The sequence below is a fragment of the Crinia signifera genome, chromosome 4 (assembly GCF_055691185.1).
Source record: "Crinia signifera chromosome 4, ASM5569118v1, whole genome shotgun sequence".
In the NCBI taxonomy this organism is placed as follows: Eukaryota; Metazoa; Chordata; class Amphibia; order Anura; family Myobatrachidae; genus Crinia; species Crinia signifera.
Window position 1 is genome coordinate 218391933 of NC_139220.1, and position 20869 is coordinate 218412801.

The window sequence follows — 20869 nt, forward strand, 5'->3', positions numbered from 1 at the left end:
TGTGTCTGCACCATTTACACTTAACCTGGGTCAGCCCTGCCTTTCCTCGTGGATGACGTTAAAAATGCTTGCTCGTTGCCAAGGGGGTATAAAATATATATATATTATATTTATAAATATATATATTATATTTATATAAATATAACATATATATATTTATATAAATATTATATATATATATATATATATATATTTATATAAATATTATATATATATATATATATTTATAAATAATATATATTACTACTACTTGAATAAAATGTTTGAGCGGGTAGATGGGGGAAGTTGTCCCCGGGTGCTGGGAGGAGGGGGTCCCTGCGGCTGCTGAGGGGAGGGGGGGTACCTGTCAGCCTGAGATCGGAGGGGATGATGTGCGCCGCCGCCGCTGCTATTTGTTGGAGTCATTGTTGCAGAAAGTTTAATTAATACCCCTTTTACACCAAGGAATAACCCAGGTTGGACCCAGGTCGGACCCAGGTCAGCGTTGGTGTAAAAGGGGTCAACCCAGGTCTAGTAACACTGGTCTCCTACCCAGGTCCTGACCAGGGTTGAACACTTGTTGGACCTGGGTCGTGGGCGGTGTAAATGGTCCCAACCCAGGTTGGGACATCTGGGTAGTGCTGAAAGGATACCAGAAGTGCTGGACGCCTTTCCACAGTGCGCTGCAGTGGCAAAAGACAGCAGCCAGGAAGGATACGGGCAGTGCACACAGAAATCATAATTGGATAATTGGATGCAGTATCATTTATATTATTATTATATTTCTTTTTTGGGGGGGGGGTGGCACATGGGAGATTCGGTCTGCGGCTGCAGGGGAAGGGGCTGGGGAGAGCACATGGGAGATTCTGCACTTTTATACCGCTATGTGTCCTTGAGCAATGAATAAAACTTTTAGAAAAATATTTTACTAAATAAACAAACCAACATTTTTCAAAGCTAACTTGTCATGTCTTTTAATTTTTATTTTAAATCATTGAGGGAAGGTTGGCTGGCAGTTTATCCTAAATGGACATTTTTAATGTCATCCATAGGGAAAAGCAGTGCTGACCCAGGTTCAGTGTAAACGGCGCAGACCTGGGTCCGACCTGGGTCACAGTGCTATGAAAATGGGGTATGATGCTGGGTCCAACCCTGGAAACTCCCATGTTCAAAGACCAGGGTCCGACCAGGGATTTTGGTGTAAAAGGGGTATAACATGTCCCAACTTTTGTTTTATTCAAATTAAAGAATGTTACTGTTAAAAAACATATAATTATTATTATTATAATATCATATCTAGCACAGAGGTTGTCATGTGTTGTGTTTGTTTTTATGGTTTGTTTTTAAACTAAGCTCTATTTATTTCAACTATCAGCAAAAAAAAGTGACATTGCGGTCGCGGTCACTGACATAAGTTATCACTGTGACTGCAGCAGCACTGCAGTCACAGTGCACACACTGACGCGGCGCGCGCACGCTGCCCGATGATCTCAACGATTTGAGGTGAGTGGGTGTGGCCGGCAGTCAGAGCGAGGCTTGCAACGCTGATGTCCTGCTGCTGTTGTATGAAGCGACGGGTGAGGAAGAGGGGATTCTGTACGGACCAACATGGCGGCCCTGGGGTTATTGAAACGGGTTTTCAGTGTGGTGCTATTTCTCTCGCAGCTGTACGTGTTCTCCGGCCTCGGTGAGTGACCATTATAGGCTTTGCCTATTAACTTCTGCAGTGCTAGAGGGAGACTCCCGGTAGCGCATTAACTAGTATGAAGTGGCAGCATATTCCTGTGGCCTCTGCTGCTGTAGCCCAGTGTGTGACGGGTAACAGGGGTGCTTTATGTTTTTAAATGCCTATGCCCACCATACACTAGTACGATTTTGGCCCTTTTCTACACGAGGCTGAAGTTAGCTTCTTATTCGAACTCCAGCTTCTTATTCAGAAAATGTTAATATTAAAACAATAAAAATTAAGCGGGGATCATTAAATTATTAGGGTATGGGTGAAAACCGGACCTGGATAAGACCGCGGAATGCTGGACCTGACTGCATTCTGGAGCTTGTAGTGTCCAGGCCAGGGGGTATCCTGTCCGGGGCTGCTGCCTGTGACAGCTGCCACCAGGGAGAGGAGAAGGGAGAGAATAAAGCCTCCCGCTATGGTCCGGGCATGTAGCAAAAACCGGGACATATACACACACCAAGATCCTGAATTAGTTAAGTCAGCGGTTCTCAAACTGTGGGTCCTGGCCCCAAAGTGGGTCCCGACCTTCTCAGCATGGGGTTTGCGACTTCATGTTGCTGACCATCAGGCTGTTGACTTTTCTACTCTCAGTCAGTGATTCAAGGAGTCTGATAAATCGGTTGAATTGTCTGTTATTTTAGACTCCTCACATCATTGAGTTCCTCCACAATGCTGCCATGTATTTGCTGTCTGCTGACTAGGCATATGATGTGAGGACCTTCTGCAGTAACTTTCTGGGGTCCTGTAATTATTTTTATTGTTTGATGGGGTCCTAGAGCAAATAGTTTGAGGACCCCTGAGTTAAGTGATATCATTTAGGTGTGTGATAGCAATCTACACTACAGTCCATTTGGAAACACCCCCTTATAAATCCAGTGTTTGCCCCTGATATGTATGAGAATAAGTGGTGTACTATACAAAATGCAGTTGGGAGATTTAGAAAACCTCAATTTAGTCAGTGGAGTGGTGGGGATTAAAAGCCTCACTGAAATGTGTCAAATTTGTGAGGCATGTAAAAGCAAGTCTATAGGTGCCCATACACGCTGCGATATTCATGTGCTGTGTGTTTTGAACTTTACAGGTGCCATGCGATTTTGGCACTGTAAGGGGATGCGATGTGCTGTACTGTGCGATGAGATTTCAGCCTCTTTTTTTTTAATTTTAAGTTAATAGTCACTAATGGACATCGCATCGCATGTACTCCAAAACCGATGCGATGCAATGAAGCACAAAAAGTACTGCCTGCAGATACTTTTTGTGCTTTACAATATTGTACCCGCGGGGACGCGCATCGCATCCCCACAGGTACACGGTGCGATTTAAGCTGATGCGATGCGTTTTGGACTTTAAAAGTTCAAAACGCATGCTGAAATTGCAGCGTGTATGGGCACCTTATCAACCATTTTGGATGCAAAAGGAAGGAGAGAAGTGAGGCCATAATTGGTTTGGGTCAAGATTGTTTTTTTTTGCCCTCCTTAGGAAATAAAATTGGGATAAGGAAACTGTGATTGATGTAAATAGTGAAAGATCAGCAGGATACTAATTCTAAACCTCTTAAGTAACCAAATACAATAAATCGCTTAAGGGTTATTAAATTAAATGCTTGTGCATCTGTGCAGTTTCACTGCATTTTTAAATCCGAAAATGACTAAAAACCACTCCAAAACGGACGTAAAAATGAAAAAAAAAAAATGTGTGACTGTTATCTAGGGCTATAGATTCCATGTATTTTGTTTTTCCCAGGACCATGCTTCTTCACAGCGCTGAGGCCTTGGTTCACTTCCAACAAGGGCCCTTTCTGTGCAAAGGTCATAAGTTCTTCCCATGTTTCTCCCATAGTTCAAAAACATTCATAACAAGTAAATTTACTGATGATAAATTTGACCCGAGTAATTTGTGCTAAGGGAATTAGATTGTGGGACAGGGACTGTTGTGAATGATTTAGTAGTCTCTGGAAAGTGCTGTATAACATGGTGATATTGTATAAGGTATTTATAAATACTCCTCTTGGTTGGAATGCTAACAAAACGTTTCATTTTTTCCCCCAGGATCTTTGAGTTTTGAGCACTTCCAAGCAGCAGCACAGGCCCTAAAAGACCAAGCCCCATCTTCCGCAATTCCTCCAATCATCCAAGCAGCTGGTAAATACTGGGTAGCCCATAAGCCAAGTATAAATCCATGTAACTGCAATATGTATTTTAGTAGGTAGGTCATTTACAACTTTGGGGGTATTCAATTAAGTGCTGGACAAGACAGCACAGTCGAAAAACATATGGATCGGCAAATTACTCGCTGATCCACATGCTTTTGGCGAAATTGCATCTTTTTTGGTACTTTTTTTTTTATTTTTTTTATTTTTTTTATTACATATTTAGCCAATGTAGTTTAGGTATAGGTGAAACATGACTATAAAATGACTACGGCTGAAAAGTAAAGGTAAAAAAGTTGAAAAAAAAAACAAACGGATTGTATACCCCGATATACTGGACCCAGCAGCTTCTAATATTTTTTCGTCAGTCATTCTTAATATTTATCTAATTTGTCTGTCCATGTTGAGCACATTGTTATGAATTCTATATATGTATATTTAAAGCAATAAGATACTGTAAAACAGTTAATGTTAATATCCCAGTGTCCTTGATGACTGTAACAGCTCCATTTTGTGGAACCCTTCCTTAAGCGTATTTAAAATACATTTACATGACTGCAGCTTAAATATAATGAATTGTTTAAACAGTTGCATGCAGTTTGGGTTGCGTAATGATTAGCAGGGTAGAACATATGTTTTTAAGAGCTGTTGATTTTATTTGCAGAACCCACAGCCACACCCCAGTATCTCTCCAAATGTCCAAGCAATGGGCTTTGCAGCAAATTACCTGCGGAGTGTATGACATGTACTACAAATTACTCATGTACGTATGGTAAACATGTCACTTTTGACTGTAACACCAAACCTCAGGTCATGTGTTTGGTAAGTAATCATATAACTTCTCCAGGCTATGTTTATGGATGTCTCCTCTGCAATATTAATCGCCCAAACTTTTTTCATTCATTGCTTTAACATCCTCTTATTGAGAAACCTATTCCCTCTGTACAGAAATACTTATAAATATCTAAACTCCAATTATGCTTATGCCACCTGGCCACACGCGTCCTGTTTGATTCCTTCCCCATTTTGGAAGCTCTCATGGGTAGTCTATTTTTTCCAGTGTGCCTAAAATCTTATCTGCTCATATGTTAATATATGCACTTATCTTGCAAATAACCAAGCGTTACCTGCTCCCTCTGACAGTTTATGTCTCTCTACCTTTTTCTCCCTGGGTCTTCTCCACACTTGGTCAGTGGTTCTCAGTCAGTCCAACCCATCACTGGTCACGTTTTTCAGGTCACCCTGCAGGATAACTGTGAATCACCAACTGTCACATTTTAAAATTCCACAGATTACCTGGGAAACTTAATCTGTGTGGGGGCCTGAGGACCGAGTTTGAGAACCCGTGCCCTAGCTCACATCCCTTCTGTGTCTAACATCTCCTTGAGTAACTTCCTCCTCCCTAAGAATAGGCCCTTCTTCCTTATTGTCTGGATATGTATATTTTTATTGTATTGTAAGTATTTTTTTCCATGTGCCCTGGGTTTCTAGTGTTGTATTGTGCTGAACTACACCCAACCTAAATCCATTTGCTATAGTAATGTTAATACAGTATGCTGTCATAATGTCATCATACAGCAAATCCACATCTGAAATAGACATTGTCATAATGTTAACGTTTCCTGGGGTGTTCTAGACAGAATGAGAAGAAAAGCATCATGTGACAAGCTAACGATTTTGACAACCTGAACCTGTCCACATGTTGAATGACAACATTATGTCCATGATAACATTGTCACTGTCAAACATGTATTCTACACCCGCTAATGCAGATGTCAGTTACAACAAAGCTTTAAAGCCAAACAGGTTCATCTGATTCAGCAAGTCTCTGTTATCTGGATTGCGGCATGCATGTGGATACCTCATAAATTATGTATATCCTCCTAAATATACCCTCATCTAGACTGCCTATGGCGTTTGGCCCCCCAACCTGCCACAGTACACCTAGTTGGACAGCAGCACAGTAAATAGCACAGCTTGGCATTTGGCGTATGGTGTTACAGGATGCTTGCATTAGCAGCGATCATCCACCACATGTTGCATTTTAAAATCACCTCTGCGCATGCGTCAGATGTCTAATGCAAAGCTATAGCGAAAGGATCCAGATTGCGTGTGCATGAAGTGTCCATTGAAATGCACTGTAGCGCAAGAACTACTTTACTGTACATTTAGTACTACTGTACTGTTCAGTATGTTAGACACTTTCTTCTGAATTGCATAGACATGCGTCTCATTACACTATTTATAGTAGGCTATGGGGATAAGTGAGCGAGTATATAGTACTTCCACCGAGAATGGGGTGCACCTGCATGTGAGTTGCTTGTGTGTCCCATTCTCAGCAAACAGCACGCCAAGTGTGGTCGCTAGGGGTCGCTGCGGCGGAAAGTAGCAAAGACACAAAAATGTTGTTCATAAAATGGCTACCGGGTGTCAGCCAGGGCTTCATGGGAGCCCACATATATGGAGCTATTGGCGGAATATTTTACACTTGTGTAAGGGTGATGCTGTTCGTGCCTCTCATTACGCTATGCTAATTAGACACAGAATTACGCTACAGTACTATTGACATGCAGTACAAGCAGGCCAGATTCAAGCAACGAGTGGGTTAACAAAATGGCTTCCAAGGGTGAACCAGGGCTTTGTGAAAGCCCATATCTATGGAGTGAGCAATGGCATAGATTTGATATGACTAAGGGGAATGCAGAAGGTGCGTCTCATTACACTATTTAAACACAAAGGGGCTGCTGACAAAGGCACAGATGCTGCAATGATCAACCCGCAGGTCCGGTCCGGTCCCCTACCCACACCGCTGTCAGGTTTGGGTGTACCTGCTGACCTACTAGAAAGAATGATTCCTCACGGTCCCCTCCCCACATTCCAGTGATGGATCCCTGTTTGCAGAAGAAGCCAAAAACATCTGCAACCTAGGCAGACAATTGGAAGGGACCCTAACTACGGTCGCTTGCTGCTTCCCTGATGTCACATTAACAGTAGTCAGTCTGTTCTGAAAGCCAAGAGTCTCGTCTTTCATATGGTACCCGTCTCAAGTCTCTAGGACACCTAGAACCGGAGATCTCAGGGTGCAAATTGGACACATTTTTGCCCATAGACTATAATGGACCCATTAAGTAAGACTGACCATGGGATCTGATGCTTGCAGTTATCTTTTTTGGGGGTCTCAGAAACTTGCGGTTCATATCCTCTGGTAGCTAAACGTCTTCCCTTCCCTTATAAATTAATTTTAATTTATCCAAAGGGTTAAGCTATAGCAATTCTATATTAGCGTGCTTTTACACCAATGCTGCTGTCATTGTAATAAATGCCATCAGTTATGCTTACTCTATGGTAACTGGAGGATGCTATGAAATAATTTGCCTAGGGGACCCAGACTCTCGACCAGACCACTGTACATTAACAAACAATAGGGCTCCCTCTGTACTGTGTTGTAAATCAATCTGCCGCTGGATTAGTAGAGCATTATCCACCCAGTGGTGGCTATGTGTATTGCATGGCATGCTGCAATGCACATCAGTGCGCCTAGGTGCGCTACAAAAGTGGCACGCCAAAACCTTCTCACTGACGCAATGATGAGCATGGCTACATCTGTAGGTACACTAGAGAATAACTATAAAAGTAGCCCTAAGTTTGATGTTCATAATTGATTGGGAAAGGGGGTGGATATTGGAGGAAGAGCATGTAAAAAACAATATATGCAGCATTTTCAATGCATAACTGGGGGTAGGACCTACTGTATTGGTTTCTTAAAAATGTACATTTAAATGTGTCTCCACTATCCAAATTGGATATCACCTATGGTTTTAACCCTTGCGATCCCGATGCGCGCTCTCGTATCGCAAGGCAGAAAGTCTTGGCTGCATTCACTACATAGTGCAGATCTGCACTACATAGTCAAAATTGTATGTCATCACATGCATGCTGTGCGATGCGATCTGATCGCATCGAGAATCGCATCGCACAGCAGATCTGACCGTGTGTACACTCCATAATACATGGTTTGTTTGTTTGTTTTCATATACAGGATGACAACCACCAACAGCAGGAGAATTTCACTATGAATATAACCTGTCAGTTTTGCTGGCAGCTTCCTCCATCGGAATATGAGTGTAGTAAATCTAATTCTAGTATCTGCATGACTGTATCTTGCCCGCGACAGCGGTATAATGCCACCTGTACTGTGAAGGATCATGTTCACTGTTTAGGTACGTTACGCCAAGCATGCCTTCTGTGGATTTCAGTGTTTACTGCATTTAATAACCTGATTTTACATCAAGAACGACTATAATGGACATCTGTACAACAGACCATAATGTACCTTGTGTATGTGAAATAGAGACTAAACCCTGGCCACTTTTACATTGTATAGATAATCTCTGGTAAAGTTGAGGTTCGTTCCCATAGCATTTGAAGGTTATGTGCACTTTTATTTTCTCCATTTGAACCCCAAGGTACAGTAAGTTATAAAAAAAAATTTGTAGGAAGGGGATGAGATGGTGCAGGGAAAGTTTTTAGAAATGGTTACATTTTCATTTTAAATATATGTGTGTATATATATATATATATATATATGAAATGGTTACATTTTCATTTTAAATATATGTGTGTATATATATATATATATATATATATATATATATATATATATATATATATATATATATATATATATATTATATATATATATATCATTTTTTTTTTTTTTAAGACATACTGACCAAATTTCACATAAGATCACATAACTCTCCATGCTTTATCCCTTCAGTAAGATAGTAAAATGTGTTATTTTGTAGGTAACAGAGTGTTTCCTAAGATGCTGTATTGTAACTGGACAGGAGGCTACAAATGGTCCACAGCACTTGCTCTGAGGTAATGACTGTTTTATCGTTTTACAGCTAATTAGATGCTCCTTAAAAAATAAGATTGCTACATACTATCGCTCACTGTACACCCGGGCATGCTTTTATCATATGTTTAGTAAGTCCAGCTGACATGTACACACCATGCAATAAAAATAATGGGTGGGGTATAACGAACAAACAATATCTAGGTTGAAAGCCATCTTGACTTGCACAAGGCCGACACAAGCAAAATGTCGACACCTTGTTTGGCAGTCATTCGGATACCTTAAAAATTGGCTCCATGTTAGAGCTGTAGGTTCCAAGATAGATTAAATTAAATGGAATGGAATACTAAAGAACTGATAATAATTTTTGGTACTTATGTAGTATCTGGGCGCCCGATTTTAAAATCGGGTCGGAAAAATCGCATCGAATCGCATCCGATTTTCCATAGGATTCAATGTTAACATAGTCCTGTTCAGTTCCCCACTATGCAAGTGGGCATAGAGTTGATTTTATAAAGCGTGGCGAGCGCAGTGAGCCACCGTGCCCGAAGCGTGGCGAGCGCCCGCGGATTACTTAAAATGTTTTCTGCGTCCCCTCACGGGGCTTGCTGCGCTTGCCACACTTTATAAAGTCAACTCTATGCCCAATTGAATAGTGGGGAAATGAACAGGACCTTGTTAACATTGAATCCTATGTAAAATCGCATCGAATCGGATGCGATTCGATGCGATTTTGCCGTAAATTGCGTCGAATCGCATCTGATTGTATGCCTTAAGGTAAGGCATACAATCACAAAATCGGGCGCCCAGATACTACATAAGTACTGAATTTTTTTTTATTTTTTTTGTAAGTTTTCCAATCTACAGTTGAGGGATATTGGCTCTTGGGGTTGTCCTATCAGCAGTCACTATTGTCTATCTGTTTTGCTGCATGCTTTCCTGTAATAGTTTCTTACCAAGCTGGTCTTGGCTGTGGAATATTGATCCTGGCTAGTTTTGATATTTTCTCTTTCAATGGTCCTGGTGACACAGCTCAACACTGGGATGTAGGAGGGTCCGAAGGAGCCAGGCACCTATCCTAAAGTTTTAGAGGGTAGGCTCCTCCCCTACTGCATCCCTGGACTCTTCAGTTCGTGTTAGGTGCCCACTGGAGTGGGTGCTATTCTAAAGGGCTGCAGGAGCAGCCGAAGAATTAGAGTAGTTAGGGGATTTTTATTGTTTTATTAACTTTTACCCTAGCTAGGTAGGCACAGTGTGAGGATTCTCATAGTGAATCCTCACACTGCTAGCGCAGCAGGAGCTGACAGAAGCGCGTCCTGTCAGCTCACTGTGCACAGGGGAGACACTGTCTGGTCTCCCTGTGCAGCGCTTATAGCCTTTTCTAAAAGGCTGCCTGGGCTCCGGAGTACCCTGAAACCGGCTCCACATTTAGGTGGGGATCATGGAGGACAGGCGCTCCGTGATGGCGGCGGCCATTTTATGCGGAGCTTACACGCTGAGCTCCTAGATGAGAGGACAGCAGCGTTGTGACAGGCATGTTCCAAGTGATCCCCAGTTGAGGGGGAGACACTGGAACTAGGAAATCCTACCTGAGGAGCGGCTGGCTGGGGGTGGTTGGCGCCAAAAGGTCACGGACCCCGCAGCAGCAGGGACCTGTGGTCTCTTCCTTCACTCTGACTTTGGCGCCTTTCAGAACGCTTGCAGCGGAGCTGAGCTGGCTTACTGATCCTGGCAGAGTGACTTGGATTTCCTGGGCATCGCTTCCCCGCAGTTGAAACCAACAGACAGATAGGTGATTGGGTGCATTGCCTCTGTATAAACGCTTGTACATTGTTTGCACTGTGTATACTGATAGATATACATTTATCACTTGCATCATGTCTGAGCATCAGGCTGTGGTTTTGGGGGAGGGAGCCCTTAGTGCACTGAGCGCGTGCAATGTTTGCACACAAAAGTTTGTCCCTGAGCAGATGGCCAAGGGGGGCTTATGTATTACTTGCGCTGATGTGAGACCCATGGGCAGTGAACCCCATAGGGCAGAGCAGATGGAACCTGCGTGGGCCAGGGCCCTAGGCAGGTCAGTTAACGCTTTGGTGCAGCTTTTGGACAGGCAGAGTGATGGGCTGGTAGAATCACAGAGACCTATGCCATCATCTCAGCAGTCGTCTGGCTCCTTGCCTCTTACCCAGGCAGATCCTGCGCTGATTCAGGTGATGCAGGATACTGCTAAAGGGATCAACAGGTTCAGTGAAATGCTGGACAAAATGGATGATGTGGCAGGGACCCCTAGAAGGTCTTATGCTTTGACTACTGTGGTAGATGAGGAGGAAGGAGAGTATACTGACATCCCCTGGGATCAGGGTGATGATGTGGAAGAGAACTCTGTTGCTGGTATAGAGGATCTCATTGTAGCTGTGAAGCAGGCTTTAAAGCTGTCTGTGGAGGATAAGACTCCTGTTAAAGGTGTTTTTAAGCGACAGCGGAAGGAGGCTGTTACTTTTCCTTCAGATGAGGGGTTACAGGAATTGTTAGAAGGGGCTTGGAAAACTCCTGATAAGAGGCTACAGATGCCTAAGCGATTCCTTAGTCTGTACCCCATGCCAGAGTCTCATGCGGAGCTCTGGGAAAAGGTCCCAGTTGTGGACGCTTCAGTGGCACGTTTGTCCAAGGCTACTGTATTACCAGTACAGGGCGGTGCAGCTTTCAAAGATTCTGTGGATAAAAAGCTGGAGGGTAACCTCAAGGCTATCTTTGAAGGGGTGGGGTTTACCTTACGGCCCCTTATTGCTTCAGCCTGGGTCTCTAAGGCCATGATAGAGTGGGCTGGTGAATTATGCACCATGCTGCAGGCTGACCCTGGTGCGTTACTGCTTGCAGAAAAGATTAAGGCAGCTGCAGAATATGCAGTGGAAGCAGAGGAGGAAGCTATTAAAATGGCAACCAGAGTGTCCACAGTCTCCATTAATGCCAGGAGAGTGCTTTGGCTTAAAGCCTGGGAAGCAGACAATGAGTCCAAGAAGGCTCTGGAAACATTAGCCTTCAAAGGAAAGGTACTTTTTGGTACCGAATTAGAGGAGATTATAAAGCAGGCCACGGGCGGCAAAAGTACATTCCTGCCGGCCTCCTCAGCAAAGCAGACGTCCAGATTTTCTGCTTTTAAGCCGTCCTTTCGGCCCTCCCCTAGAGGTGGTGCGTCCTTTCGGGGACAGTCTTTCAGGGGAAGGTTTCAGTCCTCTAGAGGCAAGACACAAAAGTCAAAATTTGGCTCTTTTCACAAGAAGCCTGCCACAAAGGGAGAGGATAAACCCTCTTCATGACTTTCAGGGGCTTCGCCCGACAGTGACAAAAGTGGGGGGGCGTCTCACACTCTTCAGAGACGCTTGGGCTTCTCTAGGCCAGGATGCCTGGGTGTTAGATATTATAACACAGGGTTACAAAATCCCTTGCAGAGGGCCGCCTCCGAAGAGGTTCATCCCCACATCCTTACCAAAGGAGGCACGGCTTCGTACAGCTCTTGTGAGAGCAGCTCACTCCCTTTTGGAAAAAGGGGTGGTTACACCAGTCCCCAGGGCAGAGTGGAAGAAAGGCTTTTACTCCACGCTGTTCCTGGTGCCCAAACCAGACGGGTCTTTCAGACCAATACTAAATTTGAAATCCCTAAATGTTCATTTATGGGTAGACCATTTCAAAATGGAGTCCCTACGGTCAGTACTCCTGAGTCTGGACCAGGGAGAATTTTTGGCGTCCATGGATGTCCAGGACGCATATTTGCACGTTCCTATACACCCGGAGCATCAGACCTTGTTGAGGTTTGCCATAGGAGACCTGCATTTACAATTCCGGGCGTTACCCTTTGGGCTAGCAACCGCGCCAGGGGTATTCACAAAGATAATGTCAGTAATGGCGGCGGTGCTGAGGCTCAGGGGAATCACAGTAATACCCTATTTGGACGATCTCCTGTTCAAAGCAGAGTCAGCAGCCATGCTGCAGAGTCACTTGGCAGAGGCCATCAGTTTTTTGCAGGCTCACGGCTGGATTTTAAATTTGCAAAAATCTCAGTTGGTACCGTCACAAAGGCTCCAATTCTTGGGAGTCATACTGGACACCCATCTTCATCGGGTATTCCTCCCGGAGGTAAAGGCCAGGGATCTGGTCACCCTAGTCCAGGAGATTCTCAGGGCTCAGAGCATTTCAGTATGGAGGTGCCTCAAGCTCCTGGGGAAGATGGTGGCGTCATTCGAGACGCTTCAATTTGCCAGGTTCCACTCTCGGAGGTTCCAATGGAACATTTTGTCAGCCTGGTCAGGAAACACTTTGACCATGAAATCCGAGATGATAGTGCTGTCTTCGGACACCCGAGAATCCTTGAAATGGTGGACAGAAGTAGATTCCCTTCAGTGGGGTCGGTCATTACAGACCCTCGACTGGTTGATAGTAACTACCGACGCCAGTCTCAGGGGCTGGGGGGCAATAGTCCTGGATCTCAGGCTTCAGGGCCTGTGGACGGCAGAGGAATCAGCGTTACCAATCAACATCTTGGAGCTGAGAGCTATCTGGAAAGTGATTTCCTTGGCGGGAGACAGGTTACAGAACCTCCCTTTGAGGATTCAGACCGACAATGCCACAGCTGTGGCGTATCTGAATCACCAGGGAGGTACACGCAGCAGATTGGCCATGTGGGAGGTGTCCAGAATCTTCCTATGGGCGGAACAGAATGTTCCAGCTGTATCGGCTATATTCATTCCAGGAATAGAGAATATAGAAGCCGACTTCCTGAGCAGGGAGGAGCTCAAGGAAGGGGAATGGAGCTTACACCCTCAGGTGTTTCACCAAATCACTTCGATGTGGGGAACTCCGGATGTGGACCTGATGGCATCCAGGGTCAACCGTCAAGTGCCCAGGTTCTATGCCAGAACAAGGGATCCACTAGCGGAGGCAGTGGATGCCATGACTATTCACTGGCAGGGAGATCTCCTTTATGCATTCCCACCAGTACCAATGTTACCGAGACTTCTGAAGAAAATACAGGGGCAGAAGGTTCCAGTGATCTTAGTGGCCCCAGATTGGCCAAGGAGGTCCTGGTACTCGAGGCTTCAGAGGTTGTCTGTGGACTCATGGCGTCTACCTCTGAGACCAGACCTTCTAAGACAAGGCCCATTCAATCACCTGGATTCAGATCGATTGATTTTGACGGCCTGGCTATTGAAACCACCATTTTGAAAAGAAAAGGGTTTTCTGAGGCAGTAGTACAGACGATGATAAAAGCCAGAAAAGCTGTATCTTCGGCAAATTATTATAGAGTCTGGAAGACTTACATTCGATGGTGTGAGAGAAGAAAGGCTCATACATCTCATTTTAAGCTATCAAGAATGATGGAATTCTTACAAGATGGTTTTTCATCGGGCCTAAGCCTTCAGTCACTGAAGGTGCAGATTTCGGCCTTGTCCATCTATTTCCAGAAAAAGATAGCCATTTTGCCGGAAATTCAAACCTTTTTACAAGGAGTATCCAGGTTGAAACCTCCATACAAGCAACCAGTAGCACCTTGGGATCTATCACTGGTTTTGGAATGCCTTCAAAAGGCACCTTTTGAACCTTTAAGGTCGGCTGACTTTAAGTTTCTCATGTGGAAGCTAGTGTTTTTGTTAGCAGTAGCATCTGCTAAAAGAGTTTCAGAATTGGGAGCTTTGTCATGTAAATCTCCCTTCTTAATTTTTCATGATGACAGGGCTGTTTTAAGAACAGTGCCTCAGTTTTTACCGAAGGTGGTATCTACCTTCCATTTAAATCAGGAGATAGTTCTACCTGTGTTTCAACCCCCAGAGGGTTCTAAGAAAAGGGACAAGTTGAGAACTTTGGATGTTGTGCGTGCCTTACGCATATATGTGGACAGAGTGAAGAGTGTCAGGAAGACTGACACATTGTTGGTATTGTATGACGTACACAAAATTGGTTGGCCTGCATCTAAGCAGACTATTGCTAGGTGGTTGCGGTCTGTGATAGCCTTTGCATACACCAAAGTGGGTAGACCGGTACCGGCCAAAATAAATGCGCATACCACCAGGTCAGTTGCCACCTCTTGGGCGGTTCGACATGGGGCCACAGCTGAGCAGGTTTGCAGAGCTGCCACTTGGTCATCTGTTCACACATTTGCCAAATTCTATATATTCCATGAGTTCGCGTCGGAGGACGCATCATTCGGGCGAGCAGTGCTGAGAGCTGCAGACCTGAGCGTACCCTCCCAAAGGACCGGCTCTGGAACGTCCCAGTGTTGAGCTGTGTCACCAGGACCATTGAAAGAGAAAAAGGGATTTTTGTAAGAACTTACCGTTCGAATCCCTTTCTCTGATATGGTCCTGGTGACACAGCGATCCCTCCCTTACGCTCAGTAAGTATGCCAGAAGTTTCATGATGTTCATGTTAAAATGGTTAAAAGTTAACAGTTTTCTGTTATAAAATGTGCATATAATATGTGCAGGCGTTTGTACTGAGTTAATGTATTCCAGTGGCTTTGAAAGATTGAACTGAAGAGTCCAGGGATGCAGTAGGGGAGGAGCCTACCCTCTAAAACTTTAGGATAGGTGCCTGGCTCCTTCGGACCCTCCTACATCCCAGTGTTGAGCTGTGTCACCAGGACCATATCAGAGAAAGGGATTCGAACGGTAAGTTCTTACAAAAATCCCTCTTTTATGGCGATAGGGCTGCACAACATATTGCTTTTTTTTTTTTTTTTATAAGTAATAGTGATTCTTACATTTTAATATCGTAATGGAACTATCTTTCTAGATTAGGATAAAACCTCAAAACTGCTTAAAAATGTAGGTATGAGGCAATGATGAGAAAACCTTTAATAAAAGAAACAAGTCTCACCACATCCTCTTTTGTCATTAAGGTTGAACATACTCATTTACATTTTAAATGCATGTTACATTTGTGATAACGGTTTTGTTTTTTTAGTTAAAGCATTATGTTCTTGATGCCTACTGTATATACAATTTCATTTCCTGGATAGGGGTTTGCATGAGAGTAACATGATATTTGCAGCCCACTAATTTCACCCCATGAAGCTGGCTGATTTGGTGTGTTTTTAGTGCAATTGATGATTTGTTTTTATTTAGATGTACCATAATTTTATTTATGTTTCCAAAAGGGAGAGCAATACTCTTGTAGAGGTTTTTCCAAATGTGTGAGAATATACATGTTTGTTTAAGTTAAGGGGTGCTCACAAGGTGCAATTGCCTTGCTATTCAATCGGGAACGCAAACAAACGCAAGGCAAACGCACTTGATTTGGACTATATAGTTCAGATCTGTACTATATAGTCTTGCCTGCAGTCTATTTTTCTATTTGATTTTGATGCTGAAGGGCATTGTGTATTTGTTCCATTTTGATTCATTTTTGCTTATATAAGCAAAATCAAATCGAAAAATAGATGAAATCAAAGTGAGGGTTAAACCCCATACACACAGTTCAAGTTGGTTTATTTTTCTAGTCGATTTTGCTTATATAAGCAAAATCATATTGGAATTGAATGCATTTGATTTCAATTTGATCCCGATCCGCCGCCCTGTGGCATCGAAATAGCAAAATAGGCAAGACTGTCTAGTACAGATCTGTACTATATAGTCCAAATCAAATGCATTTGCCTTGACGTGTGATTCCATCCCGATCTATTAGCAACCATTAGTACCTAATGTGTACATCACATTAGGAAGAGTCAATTGAGGCAGAGCTATCTCTATTATTCATAACAAAAAGGTACCTTTCAAATTGATGAATAGCTTATATAATGTTTTTCACAGTTATTTGTTGAGTTATTACCAGTGTTGGGTCTGTTGTGGTTCTTTTTATATTGTTTGAATACAAATAACATTTTATTTTGGTAATATATTGGAATCTGTTATTTTGTTTTGAATTACATGGCAAAAGTATCAGAAATATGATGTCAGTGTCCCCGATGGTATATATGTATTAGAGGTAGTTGGAGCAACAAGTACAATATTAAAAATGTAGTCTGAGATCAGTTTCAAATGTTAAAGATTAAGAATGCTGAAGTATATATTACTAACCAAACCTCTATCTTATGTGGCTGATTCAGATCCCAGTACTGCTGGTACATCTGTCACAAAGTACCGATGGTCATTTCTGATGTCTTGTGTCAGAAACTGTACGGCTGCTGCAGTGATGGCCTCTGTTTCCCAAAACCCTTGTCGGAGTGACAAGGCCAGGGTCTCCTTTGAAGATGGAGATTTCCTGACTTCTTGGTAGCAGTAGCAGCGGCTGGCTTGCACAATCTCATGGGTCATGCTGATGGTGTTGCAGGTGATCCAGACACAGTACTGAATCACAAATGCTGCATTACCATATCTGTGCATCGCTCTTGCTAGTTAGTAAGCCTACCATACAGACGTCATGCTGTTGGCTAGTAAACCAAGATCACCATGGGCGGGATGTATTAATATACATCGCCGCCCTTCGGCTGACAGCTGCCGCATATGTACTAACATATGCGGCTAGCATCAGGTTGCGGTGACGGAGACGGATACCTGTGATGTGGTCTGCGGGGGTCTCCGTCACATCCCGGCGGCTGCCAGTGTCCCCCTGCGTCTCCTCCTCCCCCTGCAGCCGGATGTCCTCCCGGCTGTGACACCTGCTGGGGGAGGAGGAGATCAAAGGAGGACGGGAGGGGGGGGTGCGCGGGCGGCGATAGAAGCCCAGAGGGTGGCGATACCCTGCCAGGCGGAGACGGGGCGGACGGGTGATGGTAAATAGGAAAATGCGGTAAAACCCCCGTCTAGTACATCCCGCCCCATGGCTCTACACAGGTTTTGACTGCCAGAGATCCTTTTGGTTGCTAGTACTGTTTCATGCTCTACCATGCACTTGGTGCCCGATAGATACTAGATTTTGGTGGAGAAACCTTCCTTCAGGTCTTTCACATTTTGCTCCTCCCAAGGATAGTCACAGAACCAGCAGGTCTTCAAAATTATCGTACTGATATTGTTAGATTGGTATAGGAATTGCAAGACCGATGGCATTCACCATTCTACCCAAAATCATTACAGACACTATTAAGCAGCACTTTATTTTTATTGCATCTTGGTTATTTGTTGTTCTGAATTACCTTTTAATTAACCCTTTGAGTACCAATTGAATTTGTCAAAATAGGTGTGAAAATTGCCAAGCAAACCTCTTTATTCATCATAATGACCTGTAATGTTTACCTTTTTATATATAGGAAATATAATAAAAAAACATTATTTTAATTGATCTAACAAATGTGAGCGACGCTGGCATTTTTAGCGGATATTTTGAACATCTCCCACAGAGACGTTGGCATTCAAAGGGTTAAGGAGTCTGGCTGGAATTATGCACAGGTTCATATCCTCAATTAAAATACAAACTTTGTCAAAATTTGTCTTTCCTTTCCAGATACATGTTTCTATAATATAACAGCTGCCTGAAAGTAATAGATGTAATTTAAAAATCAGCTGTACTGTATCAATTGTCCAAAGCTAAGTATACTGGCAGGAGATCTTACTAGCAGGTCTGCACAAATTATAAAGCTGCAGTAGCTGCAGGGGAACTCCAGATGACTGATTTGGATACAAATATATATAAAGTAGCAACAAATAACAAGGAATGATACCTTTTGAATACTGTTTCAACCACAGGACATTACTTGACCTTTAAGGAGTGCTTTTATCCTACATTTTAGTCTGATGGTTTAGTCTTGTATTGGTTTACTGTGATTTCTGACTTATTTTTTTGGATTATCTTGCAGCATTACTCTTGGAGGGTTTGGCGCTGACCGCTTTTACTTGGGCCAGTGGCGAGAAGGACTTGGAAAGTTGTTCAGCTTTGGAGGCCTGGGAATTTGGACTCTAATAGATGTATTTTTAATTTGTGTTGGGTATGTGGGGCCTGCAGATGGTTCTCTTTATATTTAATCCTTTGGTGGCACACAGGAACAAGCCTTAGCTTTTCAGAACATTTAAGCTTCAGTTTGTTTTGTTTGTATATTTTCTGTAATGTACGGTATCTGTACTTAATATGCCTTTTCATTAAGGTCACATACAATCAAGACACTTTAACACTTGTAACTTTTGTTACCTTCCGTCTTTTTATTATTTCTATGAAAGACCATTCTGCTTTGTATAGTTAAGTAAATATTAAGTTTTGTCTATTTTGCATAATGATAAAGCCATTTGCTTTCCTAAATGTGATTGGTTTGTGTGCATGACTGGTGTAACTATGGGGTAGATGTATTAAGCCTTAACAAGAGATAAATGCAAGGGTGATAGAGAGAGATAAACATCCAGCCAATCAGCTCCTTACTGACTTTTTCCAAACACAGGGGCAGATGTATTATAGCGGCGCTATACTTCCTGCTTCGCCTCATTAACGTGCGCTGATACACCTTCTCCCCCGTAACGCCCGGTCATACATCTGTTTATCTCTCTTTATCACCCTTGCATGTATCTCTTGTTAAGACTTAATACATCTGCCCCCTATGTAACATGACTACAAGCTGTCATCATTATAAAATTATTTGTTGGAATACAGTAATGTAAACTGTTGTCAGTGTGACATTTTCTGGTTACTTGATTTACGAAGTCTTCCTGTCACCTACAGTAAGTGGAAGTAGCCTTTAAGTAAAGTAACCTGGAAAGCATGACAATTTATTATATTGGGTTGCATTATTATTTTATCCCTCAATGCGGGAAATTTACTAAGATGTGTACTCTGCTTCACATGTGATGTTGCTATGGGCAACCAATCAGAATCTGCTTCTTATTTATTTAACTCCCTGTAGAAGATAGTAGACAGGATCTGATTGGTTGCCCATAGCAACATCACTTGTGAAGTAGAATACACATCTTAGTAAATGTCCCCCACTGTGTCTGCTTCCACCACCTGTATAATGGGAACATGTTATGATTATGCGCTGGCCAAGCCATTGTTTCCAAATAGCCATGAAATAGTTACTGTAAATATGTACTATGAAATCTGCTTTTGTTCAGATGCATCCACAAAGGAAATAAACATTTGTGCTTTATTCTAATTATGTTTTCTCTGTTCTTAACAGTAAATTAATGTCTGATTCTGCACTGAGAACACATCATATAGCAGGGCATTCCCATGGCTATGCCAGGCCCATCTTTGGGCAGGCACGTGCAAAAAAGTCAGTTCAGACTGCCTTTTATTTTTGAAGCTAGGAGAAATCATTTGATGATCGGTAACAATCGAATGATTTCTCCTGCAGAGGGGGGGGGTGTACTCATTACTCAGACACGTTTTAATTTTGCTTGTGATTGTGTGAGGAGACCTGTAAAATGTGCACTGTTGGGTGTCCTTGAGGACCAAGATTGGGAACCACTGCCATATTGTGAGTGTGATATATAAATAATAATATTTAATGCTCTAAATCAGATAATAAGCTAGGTACACACGGTGTACAATTTTTTTTTTTTTTTTGCTAGTGGAAGGTCCTCATCAGCAGAACACTATACGACATTTTTGCAAAAATTATTTTTTTTTTGCTAGTGGAAGGTCCTCAGCAGAACACTATACGACATTTTTGCAAAATTGTCTCAATGTCCGGGTCATGGATCAGTCTTGAAGCATTAGTGTTAGCCCCCACACTACATGATTTTTGCATCTGGGTGCAAGTAAGAAGAATGCTTCTGGACCAAAGATTGGTTGTTTGATTCCTTGTCACACATGCCTATGAGGCAGGACTTTCGTGACAATAACCCTGATGAGTTCAGGAATTTTATCAGGATGGATACTTCCTGGAGTTGTTGGATCTCTTCTTATTATTATTATTTTATTTATAAGGCACCACAAGCGTTTTGCAGCGCCATACAAAGGAACAGTACAGGGAGACAAAACTTAGTATTACATTGAATAAATAACAAAAATAGAGTACAGGTAAAGAGCACCACAGTTCAATACACAATTCAGCTTAAATATAAGTAGTGAGGTCGCAATCAACATACTACTAGAGGCTTGTGGCCAATGATGGAGAGGATTATGCGGACAAAGATGGTCACTGAGTATGGGAGAGCTGTGAGAGAAATGTGAAGAGAAGAAGGCTTTGACAACAAAAGGCACGAGGGCCAGGGTTTCAGAATAAGGTATT

The 20869-nt window shown here is 42.9% G+C and overlaps 1 protein-coding gene across 1 annotated transcript; it reads left to right on the top strand.

The window, feature by feature from the left end:
- Positions 1-1489: 1489 nt before the first annotated feature.
- Positions 1490-19789, top strand: TM2D3 (TM2 domain containing 3). The gene is made up of 6 exons (XM_083183797.1): positions 1490-1666; positions 3763-3855; positions 4528-4685; positions 7903-8083; positions 8672-8747; positions 18509-19789. The coding sequence occupies exons 1-6, from the start codon at positions 1588-1590 to the stop codon at positions 18672-18674; spliced, it is 753 nt and encodes a 250-aa protein (XP_083039923.1). The 5' UTR covers positions 1490-1587; the 3' UTR covers positions 18675-19789.
- Positions 19790-20869: the final 1080 nt, after the last annotated feature.